General features: G+C 41.3%; 2 protein-coding genes across 2 annotated transcripts; one reads left to right on the top strand and one right to left on the bottom strand.

The window, feature by feature from the left end:
* Positions 1-1,315: 1,315 nt before the first annotated feature.
* Positions 1,316-5,598, bottom strand: eef1akmt2 (EEF1A lysine methyltransferase 2). Its single transcript, XM_075478450.1, has 6 exons — positions 5,412-5,598; positions 4,863-4,928; positions 4,469-4,583; positions 4,158-4,265; positions 2,219-2,435; positions 1,316-1,598 (listed from the first exon to the last, which is right to left on the bottom strand). The coding sequence occupies exons 1-6, from the start codon at positions 5,519-5,521 to the stop codon at positions 1,501-1,503; spliced, it is 714 nt and encodes a 237-aa protein (XP_075334565.1). The 5' UTR covers positions 5,522-5,598; the 3' UTR covers positions 1,316-1,500.
* Positions 5,594-14,243, top strand: abraxas2 (abraxas 2, BRISC complex subunit). The gene is made up of 9 exons (XM_075478449.1): positions 5,594-5,704; positions 7,319-7,409; positions 7,878-7,914; positions 8,326-8,392; positions 8,621-8,811; positions 9,493-9,615; positions 10,311-10,395; positions 10,504-10,621; positions 10,902-14,243. The coding sequence occupies exons 1-9, from the start codon at positions 5,633-5,635 to the stop codon at positions 11,474-11,476; spliced, it is 1,359 nt and encodes a 452-aa protein (XP_075334564.1). The 5' UTR covers positions 5,594-5,632; the 3' UTR covers positions 11,477-14,243.
* The last annotated feature ends 263 nt before the right edge of the window (positions 14,244-14,506 follow it).

Below are 14,506 nucleotides of genomic sequence, written 5' to 3'. Positions count from 1 at the left end.
AAAGAATGAATCAAATGGCCATAGCTTAAACATCTTTAACTTTCTGATTGAGCTTAGATCACACTTGCGCGTATTTCAAACATGCTGTTTCAAAAGTCAAATGGAGATGTGTATATTAGAATATTCACAAACAAGACACTGAAATGGTTCTTGCATATTTATATCTGCAGCATTACATCGTTTTGGGCCTTCCTAAGTTTTCTCACAAGTTTCAAGAAAACTCCAACATTAATAGAAAATCATTTTGAAGTGATTACTGCTCATTATCCATTATTGAGACTGGCAAAAAAATATGTGTTAAAGTCTTATAGCATAGTCAAAAACACCATGAGTTCCCTAATATAATGTGTACAAGACAATGGGTCTGAATGTAGACTGAGGCAAAGACCAGATAGCATATTCAACTGAGCAGAGGCTCAATGGAGGACAATTCACTTCATGGGAAAATCTCTTAGAGTTGTAAATGTGGGCATAACATGCACATCCAGGCAGGATATCCAGAGCCTTGTAAATTTCCAGGCAGTAAGTCTTGTAAAGCTCACACGTGTTTACTCAACAGTGAGCCTCGACATGGATGGCTCCCATTGGGCCACGGGCCCATGCAGCTTGCAATTAGGATCCAAAGTTTGGCAGTTATTAATGATGCCATTGAGAAAGGAAAAGGCAGACGAGCGTCTCTCCCACACAAGTCACGGCCTCCTGTTTATTCATTTTGTCAGAAGTTCTTAATCATGGTCCTCGGGACCCTGAGCGCTGCTGGTTTCCAGTTTAGCCAATTATGCCGGGGCTATTCTTCGCATGGTCGAGAAGATGAATGTAATTTACTACCTTTCAAGCAATAACACTGGTTTTCTGTGGGCTAGGGCTCTTAACAGGGTCATTGCAAAGTAATTTAGGGGCTACCTAATGATTTATGGAACGAAGAAAAATATTTTGGACAAATTACTGCATTGACAGGGTTTTTTAGTCTGAGAACTCTGATTACATTTCTGCCCACTGACCTTATGATCACAAATCAAATCAACTAGAATTATTGTCTTACTGACTTACTGCTGCAGCCTCGGGAAAGATATACCACATCCATTTAAGGTTACAATGGGTACACACAGGGTTTAAGAGATCGCATATGAAGTGCTTTTGATGCCAGAGGGTATTGATCAAAAAAGGGTTCATATTTATTTATTCATTCAAATCCAAACTTACGCTGTCTATCGGCAACAATGTTGAAACCTAACGTATAAAAAATATACCACTAATTACATTCCAATATGAGGTATGAAAATATGAAGCTGCAAGTGAAAAGATTCGCCTGCACTGAGAGCAACAAAAATTGATTTATTTCAAGAACAAGTCCCACTCAGATGTTGTGTATGTGCTTCATTACAGTTTTTAAAAACAATCAGACCGTGTGTAAATGTATTACAGAGCATAAGAGAGCTGCAGAATAAAAAGAATTTAAAAAAAAAGACAAAGACATAAACGCTGCTTGTAACACTTCCGTCAATGTACTCTCATGAAGATGAGTGCTGTCACACTGTTGCCCGTCTTGCCACCAAACTGAAAACTGGGTGTAGGCAAATCCTGTACGAACTCAAATCCTGTGAGGCAACACAGAGAAAATGTGCAGGTTAAGCAATGTGCAACCGAGCAAACTAGTCAAAAGTCAACGCAGATGCCAAGAATCTTTTTCACGTGGACTGTGGCTAAGTAGCTAAAAAAAAAACGTTTAGGAGCAGAGCTGTGAGTAAACGGCTATCCATCCACCATCTGTGCTGTTTCCTGGGGCCTTGTAAAGACAGGCTGTCAGGGTGAAAGATGACATCTTAAGGCTCTTTGGCCCCCTGCAGGCTCTCCAGAGTGACTGCAGTGAGACGGGTGACGGCAAATGGAAGCCTGCCGAAATTCTGACTTTACAGGCTGTTGTTGCCTGCAGCTTAACAACCTGCCAGGTAACTGTTGCTGCTGTGGAACAATCTGTGTTTTGACAGAGGGTCAGACAGGCAAAACACTCAGATGAAGCTGAAGACCTGCTGTTACATGCCCCCCGTAAAGGTTAACTGTGGAGTATTCTTTCCTTAAAAAAGTATTTTAAATCTAGCTCTTTAGATCCAAGTTTACTGGCTAATAATTTGTCTAACAAAATAACACTTTTCTCACAAAGAAACGATATTTAATCTAAAACATACCATCAGACATCCAATAATTGGTTTCCTCTCACCTTCACTGAATCTCTCTAGCAGCTGCTCTTTTGTCCAGTTACAAGAAGTAATGGCAAAGAACCCCTTGTCTTTAAGAGCATCTTTTAGAGCCTGGACATACAGTTTTTTTCCCTCCTTTGTGTCGTCAGGGTTCAGGCTAATTGCGTCAAATGTTCCTTTGTCGATGCAGACATCAAACTCCTTTAGCTCCCCTCGACAGTTTAAGAAATCCATCACCTAAAACAAAGAAAACAGATATTACCATTTATTGATAAACCTTTTAGCAAATATGTCAACTTATGTTCACCATAACTTCTTAAATGTGGGGCAAAGTCAGAAGCTGCTGGAGAAAATCATTCGGCATCAACCAAGAGGAACTGTGTTATACTTCGTTTTATGTATTAAATTCCAACGGCTGACATGACAGTAGCTGATTCTGTGGAAGTTTCTAACCTGTCACTGGTGAAAGGACCCCTTTATCTGGAGAGAGGGCAGAACACCAGACCTCCGGTGAATTCTCCGGCTACATACTCATAAACCATGGGTCACAATATTATGAGATACATGCAGGAGAGTAAATGTACTTCACTGCACACATAGAAGTGCACATATTTCCTCAGTGTGAGCATGCGGAAGGTCTCGATGCAAAGCATGACTAATGTAAATAAAACGGGCTGGACATAGGTTCAAAACTATAGATGACCTCTGAAAGACAAGCACACTCAATTGTCTTTTGGCAGTTTCCAGCACTTTAAAAATGACCAAGATGTCAACATTCCTCTCTCGCATGCACACGTCCGTGCTCCCCCTGTCCAACACAGGTCAATATTGACTTTGATTGCAGCCCTTCTGCCCAAGCAAAGAACACCCCTTCATAGGTGTGCATGTAGGCCCTTAAGAGGAAAACATACTCATCCCATGTGTTATAGACCAGCATTTATAACCTGCATCTTATACGTGTATATGTTAATCTCTGCCAGTTTATGGGTTCGAGGGGGCATCCAAGGCCCTTTCCTCCCATCCAGCTCTCCCATGTGGTAAACACAGGAATGTTTTCTCTAACCTTCCCAGGGCCCATTTCACTATATAATGAAAGCTTGTATTAATTGCACTTAAGATTGCAGGAGATACATTTTGCACTGATGCATGATGCACACATAATATTACACTGCAAACTTCAGTGGAAAAAGATTTTTTTTTTTAAAGCAGCAGCATGTGCAATTCACATCTCCCTACACATATTCTTTAAGCAGCAACCAATTAAAAGAATAAAGGCCATTATCGTCTGTACAGCCCTATTCATTTTTTTATCAGAGGACATTCCTACACACAAAGTTGCTCCCGATCCTTCAGATTCCGAGACCGACACTCGTGTACTCTCCTCTTCTGCTAATCCCATAGATTTTTTTTTTTTTTTTTTTTTTTTTTTAAATGGGGCTTTGGTCTGGGGTCTGTAATGACCTGGAAAGAGCCTTTAGTCTGTGGCTGATGAATGATTTATGTGTTAAGTTTTGAGTTGAGCTTCTGACTTTTGTCCTCCTGGGAGGTCCAACCACACTGGTATTTGATGAAGTCTGTTATGCCATGCATCCCAACACGGTGTTCAGGGCTTTTGCAGAGAAAAAAAAGAAAAAAAACAACAACACTGGATTCTCTCGGTGCAACAAGGATAGGGCGGACGATTTGGAGACGTCAGCATTATGCTCTCCAATCAGTAGGTTTTACCGAAAAGAAGGGGTCCAAATTTTGTGAATACTTTGAGCAAAATGCCAGGATGAAAATATATATTGCATTTACTTCAAAATCTCACTTGAAAAGTATGTCTAGTCTCGCTGTAAAGTTTCACAGCCGTTTGTCAAACACGTGAACTTGAACACAATTTCATCCCTTAAGTGGCTCAGCGTTTATTTATACAAGAGCAAGTGCAGGTCTGTGGTTGGAAGACAAACATGAGCCCACCTTTACAGCGACATCAGTCAAGCCCTCTGCCTGCAGGACATTTCTTGCCAGTTTTACAGATGCTGGAGAATAATCTATCCCAGTTAGATTCTTGTACCCGTGTTTAGCCTGGACGTAAAAAACACAAAAAGCAAACGAAGAACAATGGTTATCAACAGTGACTGAAATGTTTGTGGATAGTCAGTTTTACTGGCTAATCTACCGGTGATGCCGGTCTTCTGCATTCTGCTGTGATTTTGTAGAACGTCCCCTTTAGAGGACTTAAATGAAGTGCCCGCAAAATAAACTTTGACTTTCACTTGGTTCCCCACCAGTTCCACTAAAAAGGCTCCATTTCCAGTGCCGATGTCAAGAACGGCAGCGTTTTCAGGGATTCTAGCTTTGTCCATCCATCGCAGCACACGAATCATGCTTTCCTCACCGAACCTGACCAGAGGACAAAAAAAAAAAAAAAGCACACAGATTTTTTGGTGAAAGAGCAAGCACACAAGCGTGATTCCTGTTTGTTACAACTAAGCCAGCTCACTCACATGCTTCAAAAATCATGCACCAATTCAGATACTAAGCTTCCACTCAAGTTTGGTCACATTTTTATCCAGTTAAAGGCAATAAAAAGTAACTCTGCAGTTACCGAATATCCTAATCAGGTTACATAGTTTAGTGTTACCAGCACACCCAAACCTTTTTTTTTTGTTTTGCCCTCACCATATCTCGCCAACATCTCCGATGTCCTCAAATGTCTCGAGTTCTCTCCGATATGCCTCCTCCCAACTGCAGAGATGAACAAGCATTGACAACCAATGTCGTTAGTCTTATTGCACGCAATACAAACTGTAGTTTGGGGAGCAAAAACATATGTGAAGCAGACGTTGCACAATTATAATATGACGAATAAAGCCAGTGCTTTTTTATACAAGCTCCCATGACAAGCTGCCTGCGGGAGGATGCAAACTTTCCCTCGGTTTCCATCACATTTAAAAAGGCTAATTTCGCTGCCACACAGTTTTCAACGCTAACAGCTAATGCCGACAGTTCAACTTTCCTCTCGCTCTTAAAAAAACACACGCTTTAACAGTTAAACATAAGGTGTGTGATTACTGTCATGTCTTACTGCACAATATGCTTAAGTGTAAGCCTCCCTTACAGGACTAAACTGGGTATAAAGAGTAACATTGGCTAGCTTTACAGACCCTGGTGGCTATGTAGCCTGACACTGGTAAGCTTCCATAGCAAGTTAACATGAACAAAACTTACTACTCTTTAGTTCCGAGTTTTGAAGTCCCAAAATCACTGTCTGAGCATCCGCCTTCCTCTGAACCCGAGGTACTTTCACAACCATGTGAGCCCTCCGTGGCGTCTTCCATGCTGCAGTTGACTCTTGTCAAGTCACAGCCTACATTTCCCACAAGATGTTGCGTCCGAAGAGGCTACCTGCAACCGCAGGGGGCACTGGGATTGATAGGGATGTTTCCATCATGGCGGCATCCATTTCAGGTTATACTTTTAGTTCTGTGTGTTATCACAGCGCCAACAGCAATTCAGATCACGTAAGTGTGCATAATATTTTTTTCTAGCTGCTATGTAGTGGTTGCTACAGCATGTGCTGTTCTGTGATACGTCTGATGGTTCATTATTTCCATTTGTCTATGTTTTTTTTTTTTAAGTGTCATCATCCTGTTGCTGGCTAGCTAGTATTGGTTCCGTCTATCTACTGGCATGTATGGTCCAACCAGACTATGTAGTTACAGAAATACAAAGACAGAACTGGTGATTTTAATACGATCTCGTGTGTTACAATTGCAAGCGTTAGATGGCTATGTGTTCTAGTTACTGCCAAGACCTGCATATATTAACAGTCATGTAACAGTCATATATGCAATGCCATTGAGAAAGTTGGAATTCCAGGAAATACCCAAAGTGTTGGCTACTTAGCATCTTAGCAAAGCTAACAAGTCAAGTAACTTCCGTGTATCAGTGCAGTAAATATCTACAGCCTCTTTGACCTGTAATCTTATACGAATTTAGCGTGTTATCAAAAATAACTCAACACAGTTAAATGCCAAATTACTTTATAAAATAATCGAATGACAAACTACTTTATCTTTATTAGTTTCGCAATGCTAGATTAGCTTGCTAGCCACCTTGCTAATGTTAGTTGCATCAAGCCTGTGTGATTTAGAAATCAGTTCCGTGCTGTCTTGTACCTTATGGATATTTGAAGCTTAAACCTTATTGAAACCCAAAGGAGACAAAGGCTTTTTGATCATTTTTGAAGGAAAACTTGCACACCAGCAGTATAGCAAGCTCAGCTAACGCTGTTTGCATTCGTTTCCTTGTTGTGGAGACTTTTAAAAAGCCGGCCTGGGCGAGTGTCAGTATCTACTAGGCTTCGTACAAGTTTACCTGCATTCCTGCCAAAAGCATAAAGAGATGGTCGCTTATACTGCTGTTATCTTTCAACCATGGTGGAGAAAATGCTTGGGTATTTCCGAAGTTCAGGGTGCACTAGCACGTTTTAAATGACTCAGGAGGTCTACTCTCCAAACATGACGTGATTTAGAATTTTTAAACCTTTTTTCAGAATACAGTATAGGCAACTTGTATGTTTTCAGTATTCATTGGACGATAAGTAGGGATGCCACTATCCTAAAGGTTTGATTGGCAATTCAGTTTCAGACAAATAATGCTGTTGTGTAATTTTACCTGATACTATAAACTTAATATTATGAAATTGTTAATAAATTATTTCAAAGTTGGCCATATATTAGCACAAAAAAAAACTATAGGTCAAGATTACAAGGATTTTTCTTTTTTTTTAAAACAGTTGCTCATTGCATATATACTGTAGCATGAATAATAACTCTGAGCTGTATTCGCGCCTCTCTTTCCTGGTTTAATGAATTTGGATTAGTAATGTTAAGACGTTGGACTGCCATCTTGTCCAGTGAATCTGATGAATCAAATCTTCTTCATCAGCTGTGGCGTGATGTTTTGCTTTGCCTCTAAAGCCACGAATCCAGTGTCATTAGATGCTCAACAAAATACAAGACAAACAGTTTGGAGCACTTCTTTTTTGCCTTAAACCAATTCTTTATTAACAAATTGTTTCAGCTCAATGCTTGTGCCTTAACCCCAGGTTTTGTGAAAATGTCTTTATACAGGAGGGCTTCCTATTAGGAGACGTAAGGCAAGAAGAGACTGTCAGCATCAGTGACACACAGATCAGCAGTGCAGAATTGGTGCAGGTTTTAGGTAAGGATTGGAACAGTCAACACGTAGCATTTTGTGACATAATTCTGTAAGATATACATGTAGCGTCTAAATAAAGCTGGCAGCTGTGACAGCAGCCTTCAGACACAGCCAAGAAGGTGACAGGACCACCATTTCATATATCTAATCTGGTACAGTATATTTAATTAGAAAAAACAACACAAAATACAGCCATTGTTGCTGCTGTTGTAACAATTATGTTTTACAACCATAATATGTCAAAGTAACTGCTCTGAAAAGAGCAACATTATATTACCCTTCAGTGCTCTAAGAATGTGATTGATATTTTTTTGTTAAGAAAAAAATAAAAATCCAAAGTAACTCCAATCGGCAGCAGCAGTGGCCATTTAGCAACTATTTTTGGGCTGACACTTTGGTCTACGTTTGCGTTTAGAATGTCATATATGATCGTGTTTAAACGAAACATCTTTCACTGTTCTTTGTCGCCAGAAATCCACAACCACGATCCTTGTGCACAGTTGTTTAGGTAAGTTTATACTCTCAGACGGCCATTGCGGTTGTCTGTGTGCGTGGTGTGATGTGCCGATTTCGAAATCTCCTGAAAACTCCAACCTTTTTGCATGAAGAACAATACATGGTAGCTTGGTTGGGAGCATTTTAAAGAAAGTGTTGTCACTTGTTACGTGAATGGTAATATTGTTCTCAGCTTCTAGTTTGACTACTTTTCTAGATTTAGGTCACTGGAAATGTAAAGGCAGTTTAAACGGCCATATCAGTTACCTTATCCATTTTAACACAGGCAGAAAAAAAAATTGACATTGGACAGTAGATGGCTCCATCTGATAAGACTAGGTAACCGGGCAGGGCTATAGCTGAGGAGGAGTTGGATAATGGTGACTGGGTTTTGACTTACTTGTCCCCCCCTCTCTCTCTTCAGCTTTTATGACTACGCTGGTAAAGTCAATGAAGAACATCTCAACAGCATCCTAAAAGAAAGGCGGAAAGTGAGTCGACACTGGACTCATGTCCTGTTACACATCAGCTGTTCTTTCATCTTTGTACAAAGGCTTTGCTGAAATTGAAACTGCAAACATTTTTTAATACTATTAATTTATGTTTTACTGTCAAGTAATTGTTGATGACAAACTGAAGTGGCAAAAAGGATTGATGTTCCTCAAAATGTAGATGGTGTTGAATTGTTTGTACAAAGGGGTGATTCTTTGGCTTTGTAGAATGTCATTGGTTGGTACCGGTTCCGGAGGAACACGCAGCAGCAGATGTCATTCAGGGAGCAGACCATCCACAAACAGCTGACTCAGCTGCTTGGCGTGCCCGACCTCGTCTTCCTTCTTTTCAGCTTCATCTCTACCGCCAACAGCTCCACACATGCACTGGAATATGTGCTCTTCAGACCTAGCCGCAGGTAGTAACGGCGTGTTTACCGGCACCGTTCACACATGCACGCACGATCATGGTCTTTGAGAGCAGGATTCCTTGTTTACAAGCTCCTATACTGTGCTGCCCTCACTCACTAAGACGGTGCCTGTTCCAGTTCACGACTCATTGTCTCCACTCTGATACACTGCTGCTTACGTAACTGTCCTTTGCTCCACTTTGTTCTACTTTCTCTGCACTCGACCTTCGTCACTCTGGTCGCAAAAAACTTCTGCAATTCGAATTTAGCTTTTTTGCTTTTGCATAGATTTTTACATGACCGTGGCAAAATTCCCCAAACCCACAGAATGAATGGTAGGATGTTGAACAGGGAGATCCTCACTGCCTTCTTGCAGGTGAGCTGGTTTTACTTCACAGTGAGCATCCCCGCTGGATGATGAGCCTTTGATTAGTTCCAACATTATGGTCTGGATCGGGAATTGGTTTGGTTGATCTTAGCTCGAATGGCGCATCCTTTCCTAAGGCTGCTGAAGACAAATTTAGCATGTACTTCTCAAGCGGTAGCGTTGATTGTTCACTAACAGGAGGTTTTGTTGTCTGATCACAGGCACCGGTTTCATCATTATGAAAAAAAAAAAGCATATTGAAGATATAAAGATTTAAGAAAAGAACCATGTGTTGAAGGTGCTAACTGGCCATCTCTACCCAGTAGGTACAACCAGAGGATTACGCTCAGTATTCCAAACCTCGGCAACACAAGCCAGCAGGAATACAAAGTCTCCTCAGTACCCAACACCTCACTCAACTACGCCAAGGTCATCAAAGAACACGGGTAAGTTTTGGGCTCCTGTTTTTGCACCGCACCCATGTCATAGCAAACAAGGCAGTCACATGTACCCGCTGTATGTGGCCTTGCAGCCGCCACCTGTTCTCATCTGGTGAAATACTACAGGTTCACCTTCAGGTCATAAGGCACGCGTCTGCCACTCAGCACGCTCGTGCCTTAACTTATCAGTGAAAGCTTTTCAACACTTTTCTGTTTGATGAGGTGCTCTGCTGACTGAGGCTCCCTGGGTCTGGCTCTCTCTGGTATGTGCAAACCTAGTACTCGGAGTACTGTGTTTGTGTGTATGAGAGAGTCGTGGTTTATATTTGACACTGTAGGTCGTATCAGCAAACATTTGCCGGTGGCTGACTGCAATGGAAGGCCGGTATGTGACGGTCCATACATGTGTTGGCTTGTATTTCTGTGTCTTTGTGTCTAAACTTAGACCCCCTGTTTCTGTTGTAGAGAGCCAACTAGACTGTAGGGGTTTAGTGAGGCCTGTCCATCCGGGCCTCTCATCATATCACCCAATTTTTACCTCAACTCATTCATTGTTGTTGTTTTTTTTTTTGTGACAGACAGTGAAATATATATGAAATAGTTTTAATATAGATGACAACTCCAATTTAACAACTACACACTCTTTAAATGTATAATCTTGATTTTTTTATTTTTTTTTTAAATGGTAAATATGTCTCCAGGGCTGAGTTTTTTGACAAAGATGGTGTGATGAAGGATATCCGGACAATATACCAAGTTTACAGTGCACTACAAGAAAAAGTCCAGGTGAGTCGGTGGCATATTTGGTGTTTTTTTTTTGTTTTTTTTTCTCTAAAACGTGAAGTGAAATGGTTCTGTCATTAGATGTTTTTCACCTGCTTTTCTTCATTGTAGGCTGTGTGTGGGGAGGTAGAACAAAGTGAACGTGTGAAAGAGAAAATTCAAGAGGACGTCAACAAACTCAAACAACAAATAGCTCTCAGGAAGCACAAGGCTGCAGAAGAGGAGCGAAGTACGTACCTCTTGGATTCTATAAACTAAAACTTAAGGTTTCAAATATGTGCTGGTTTAGATATTTGAATCATAAACTGGTTTAGGACCAACGGCAATAGGTAAACCAGGAAATTTTTAGCTCAGATCTGTGATCACTTTCTCTCAGACCTTTTTTTTTTTAAATACCTCATCAGTCATTAATTCTATGTGCAAACACTTTCTCTTAACTTAAAGAGGTTTTCCCCCCCACCCCCAAATGGATCTCTCTTACTAGCAACACCTTTCCTTTTTTTGGACAGGGCTCCGTGATGCTCAAAATGCAGACTCCCATTCCACTCCAGAGGAGAACACAGAACCTTCTAAGGCATCCCTTCTGTCCAGGATAACCTTCCACACACCCTCTGCCCCAGAGCGACCCAGTACCTCACCAAACCCACCATCTTACACTGACCTCTTGTCCCAAGATGACAATCTACTCTCCTCCTCTTCCCCGCCCACCAGTGCTGCTCTGTTGCCACGTCCTCAGGCTGTGGGCTCTCCAGGACACCCTACCCCTGTCCCACTAGGAGCAGGCCTGGGTCTAGGCTTAGGACTGGTCCTGGGCGCCAGTTCAAATCCTGTTAGCACTCCCAGCACCCCATACCTTGGAAATGGTGACGGATCAAGCTCTGACTCATTAGACAGGCAAGCTGCAGGGCAGGAAGATGATGACGAGGATGATGATGAAGATGAGGAGGACGAGGACAGTAGTGAATATGAGAACTTAGTGAGCGAAGGCGCTCATCTGCCAATGGTCTCCACCAGCGTTTTAGCTCAAGGCCGACCAGCTGCCCTCAGCCCCGATGGGGACGCTCGTGGCTCACAGACCACATAGAAACAGGCCACAGGATGTGTGAGGGACACAAATAAGTGACACACCGTGAGAGGTGGGCATCTTAAGCAATCAAAGATAAGCAAATGTAGACAAAAGAAGTGCCAGTCCTGAAAGTGAAAGGCATGCGCAAGTGGTGTCCCACTGTGAGTAAACCTTCTTGTCGTAGTCCGATCTCCATTTTAAGGGGAAACCTTGCTCGGTTCTGCAGGTGCATCTCAGTGTGGGCAAACTTGCCCGTTTTTCACGTTTTCTTTGGAATGAGGTCGTTCAAGGTACATAAGTGTGGATCTGTCTGGTTTCTGGGTCAGAGATGGGTTCTGTAATGTAATTTATTGCCAGCTGGTTGGCAAACTGGCTCCCTGAGACAGGCTCACACTTTGCGTATGTTCTATGTCTGCATCATTTTGTCTTACATTTGCATCACCAACTTTAAGCACCCTTTCTTGCATTACCTCTTTGCACTATGTTATTTTTATTGTCTTTTTTTCCCCCTCTTCTTTTAAGCCATCCCTCATAGAAAGCAGAGAGAATATTCTACGGCCTTCCAACAATTCTAAACAAAATAGGCAAGCAGATGTTTATTTTTTGTTTTATTTCAAGAGTTTTTACATAGAGTGTGTGTAATATGGTTTCTTTATCATGCACACTTCTAATTTGATTTTTGACTGCCAGGTTCCACAGTCTTTAATTAATCATACAGTTGCCCGTTTGGATGATGAATAGATTACAAGCTAAATTTACTCTGCCACTTCTATGATGGGTGCTTTATATAAACACATAATATATATATTTTTTTCGTCAGATTACAAGTTCATTTTATTTGATTGACTATAGTGTCAATGTTATGTTCTTTTTGGGTAACACTGAAATTGTTTGCGCTTTGCTGCACTTAACAAAATTGAAGATTTCCTTATCCTTGTGCTATACCAATGGTGACATGTTGTGCCACTTGACTAGCCCTCTTTGACCACCCTGAGCCACACTCGGCTCAGCTTTTGTGCATTGTACAGGGTTCACAGGGCAAACACGTACTGTAGCTTTACTAACCAGATGCTTAAAGTTCCCTTCTGCTGCTGCAACATGGAGAGCTACTATTAAAAAACTGCATTTGTCTGTTCTTCTTTATATAAAAACCTGGCTGCTACTTCCATTTTACCACGCTGGTTGTCTCAATACTACTGACCATGCTCGTATAATCACTTCAAGCTCGCGTATCTCTGACTTGTTCCCGATTAAAGTCCTAATGGAAGGCAGATACCCTCTGTGGTGTGTGAATTCTAACCTGGGAAACAGAGACTCACTGCTCACCACCCTGTCTTTATGAAGTTGACTGCGGCACTTCTGTATTCTTACCTGCTTGGGTCAGTGTTACGTGGACGGACTTGGATAATGTGATGCAACCGTCATGACTCTACTTCAGTATACAGTGCCTTTCACTCAGGGCAGTTTCTATCTGCACACAGAACACATTCACAGATACCTGTTAGGGGTTGAAATCTGAACAACCGGTTTTGTGATCTCAATAAGCAGCTTCCAGATTTTTATGACATTTGTTTTTTATTATTTATTTTTTTCATTTGAAAGTCCTGCAGCTCTTTGCCTCCCTTTCCAAAAATTTTGTGCTTTCGCTACCTGCAACAGTCCACACTGCTTCCTTAGCTCTTTTCCCTGTTACCCTCACTGGCTGCTTCAAAGTGTATCTCATGGCTGCAATTGTGGCTTCGCTTTCTGATTTAAAAATGAAATGGCAGTTAAGTCTGGGTAACTGAACAGCCTGCAAGGGGAAGTTGGTGATGGGAATGACTGACACGCCGATGACTGCTTTTAAACATTTGGTTCATTTGCAGACAACAAGAGGTGGGGATTGATTGGGGTGGTGTAGAGCACACTCATTGCACGAACTGGTAAATTCTAGACACTGTTAAAACTTAGCATGGAGAAATGTTTGCACTGCACAAGATACATTGTGGTGGGAGACACTTTGCCTTGTGAACAAGCTCTGCTTTATTTCCACAGCCTGTTTCTATGTCATGTTTTTTGCCTTAGGGCCATTTCAGTTGCCCTCATGTGTCATGCCAATGCGTCACTGACCAGGAACTGGCACTCAAAATGTTGCTTAATAATCACCAATAACACAATCGCACTATGAAAAAAAAAGAAATGACAAAATCATTTTGTTAGGAGTGTGGTTTTCTTTGAGTACTGGAATATAATGTGGAAATGAATAATGAATGTATAGTAGACAATGGGGTTGGGGGTAGCATTTAAACAGCACTTACTGTACAAGCTTATCTCGGTTGAGTATTGTGGTGGTATAGAGCAGCAGTTCTCAGTGCTAGTCCTCACTCTTTATCCTGGTCTTCAGCCCCTAAATGATGATGTCTTTCTTTGTGACCTTCTCTGGTGTAACCTCAAACTCACGGCCAGAAATAAAACCAAGCAGGCCCTGGCGCAGAAGACCACTGGTATAAAGCACGAGAGGATTAAAATTGTTAGAATCTGATATCTTTTCAAGTTCCAACATAACGTAAATATACACGTATGTACTCTTACTGTATGGGGTGACCCATCGCTTCCCTCGTGGAGTGGGCCATTGTAACATTAACATCTCCTTAAAGCACAAAGTCAAGTGCACACTTTAGATCTTCTTGGCTGTTATCTGGATTTGTGTATGTGATGAAAGTTGACCAAGGACTTACTTGGATGAACATAGAGGACAAGATGCTTAATTAAACTGGGGGTTAATAAATGAGACATCCATATGTGATATGATGTTCCCTTGTTTTTTTGTTACGGCAAATGGAGTACCATTTTAATTATGCAAGTTTCTTTGTTTTTTTTCTTTGTGTATGTCTTTTTGCACTTTAGCTGAGGTTTAAAATTTGCTTAGCTACAGCCAAATACTTTTCCAAAAGTATAACTTTAAACGTTTCTGCATTTTATTACTGTGTCCGTTATTTACACAATTGGCCCACTTGTGCCCGTACCGATTTGACCTCACTCCGTAGAGCGGGCTTTTACCTTTTTTAT

Source organism: Odontesthes bonariensis, chromosome 2, assembly GCF_027942865.1.
Source record: "Odontesthes bonariensis isolate fOdoBon6 chromosome 2, fOdoBon6.hap1, whole genome shotgun sequence".
NCBI classification, from domain to species: Eukaryota; Metazoa; Chordata; class Actinopteri; order Atheriniformes; family Atherinopsidae; genus Odontesthes; species Odontesthes bonariensis.
The sequence above is the reverse complement of the archived record's forward strand: the minus strand, read 5'-3'. Positions and strand labels throughout refer to the sequence as shown.

Coding starts and splice junctions, on each gene's coding strand:
- abraxas2 (XM_075478449.1), top strand. CDS start 5,633: ATGGCGGCATCCATTTCAGGTTATACTTTTAGTTCTGTGTGTTATCAC. Junction 7,915..8,325: donor CCTTGTGCACAGTTGTTTAG/GTAAGTTTATAC, acceptor CTCTCTCTTCAG/CTTTTATGACTACGCTGGTA. Junction 10,396..10,503: donor CACTACAAGAAAAAGTCCAG/GTGAGTCGGTGG, acceptor TCTTCATTGTAG/GCTGTGTGTGGGGAGGTAGA.
- eef1akmt2 (XM_075478450.1), bottom strand. CDS start 5,521: ATGGAAGACGCCACGGAGGGCTCACATGGTTGTGAAAGTACCTCGGGT. Junction 4,929..5,411: donor AAACTCGGAACTAAAGAGTA/GTAAGTTTTGTT, acceptor TCATCTCTGCAG/TTGGGAGGAGGCATATCGGA. Junction 1,599..2,218: donor GCTAGAGAGATTCAGTGAAG/GTGAGAGGAAAC, acceptor GTTGCCTCACAG/GATTTGAGTTCGTACAGGAT.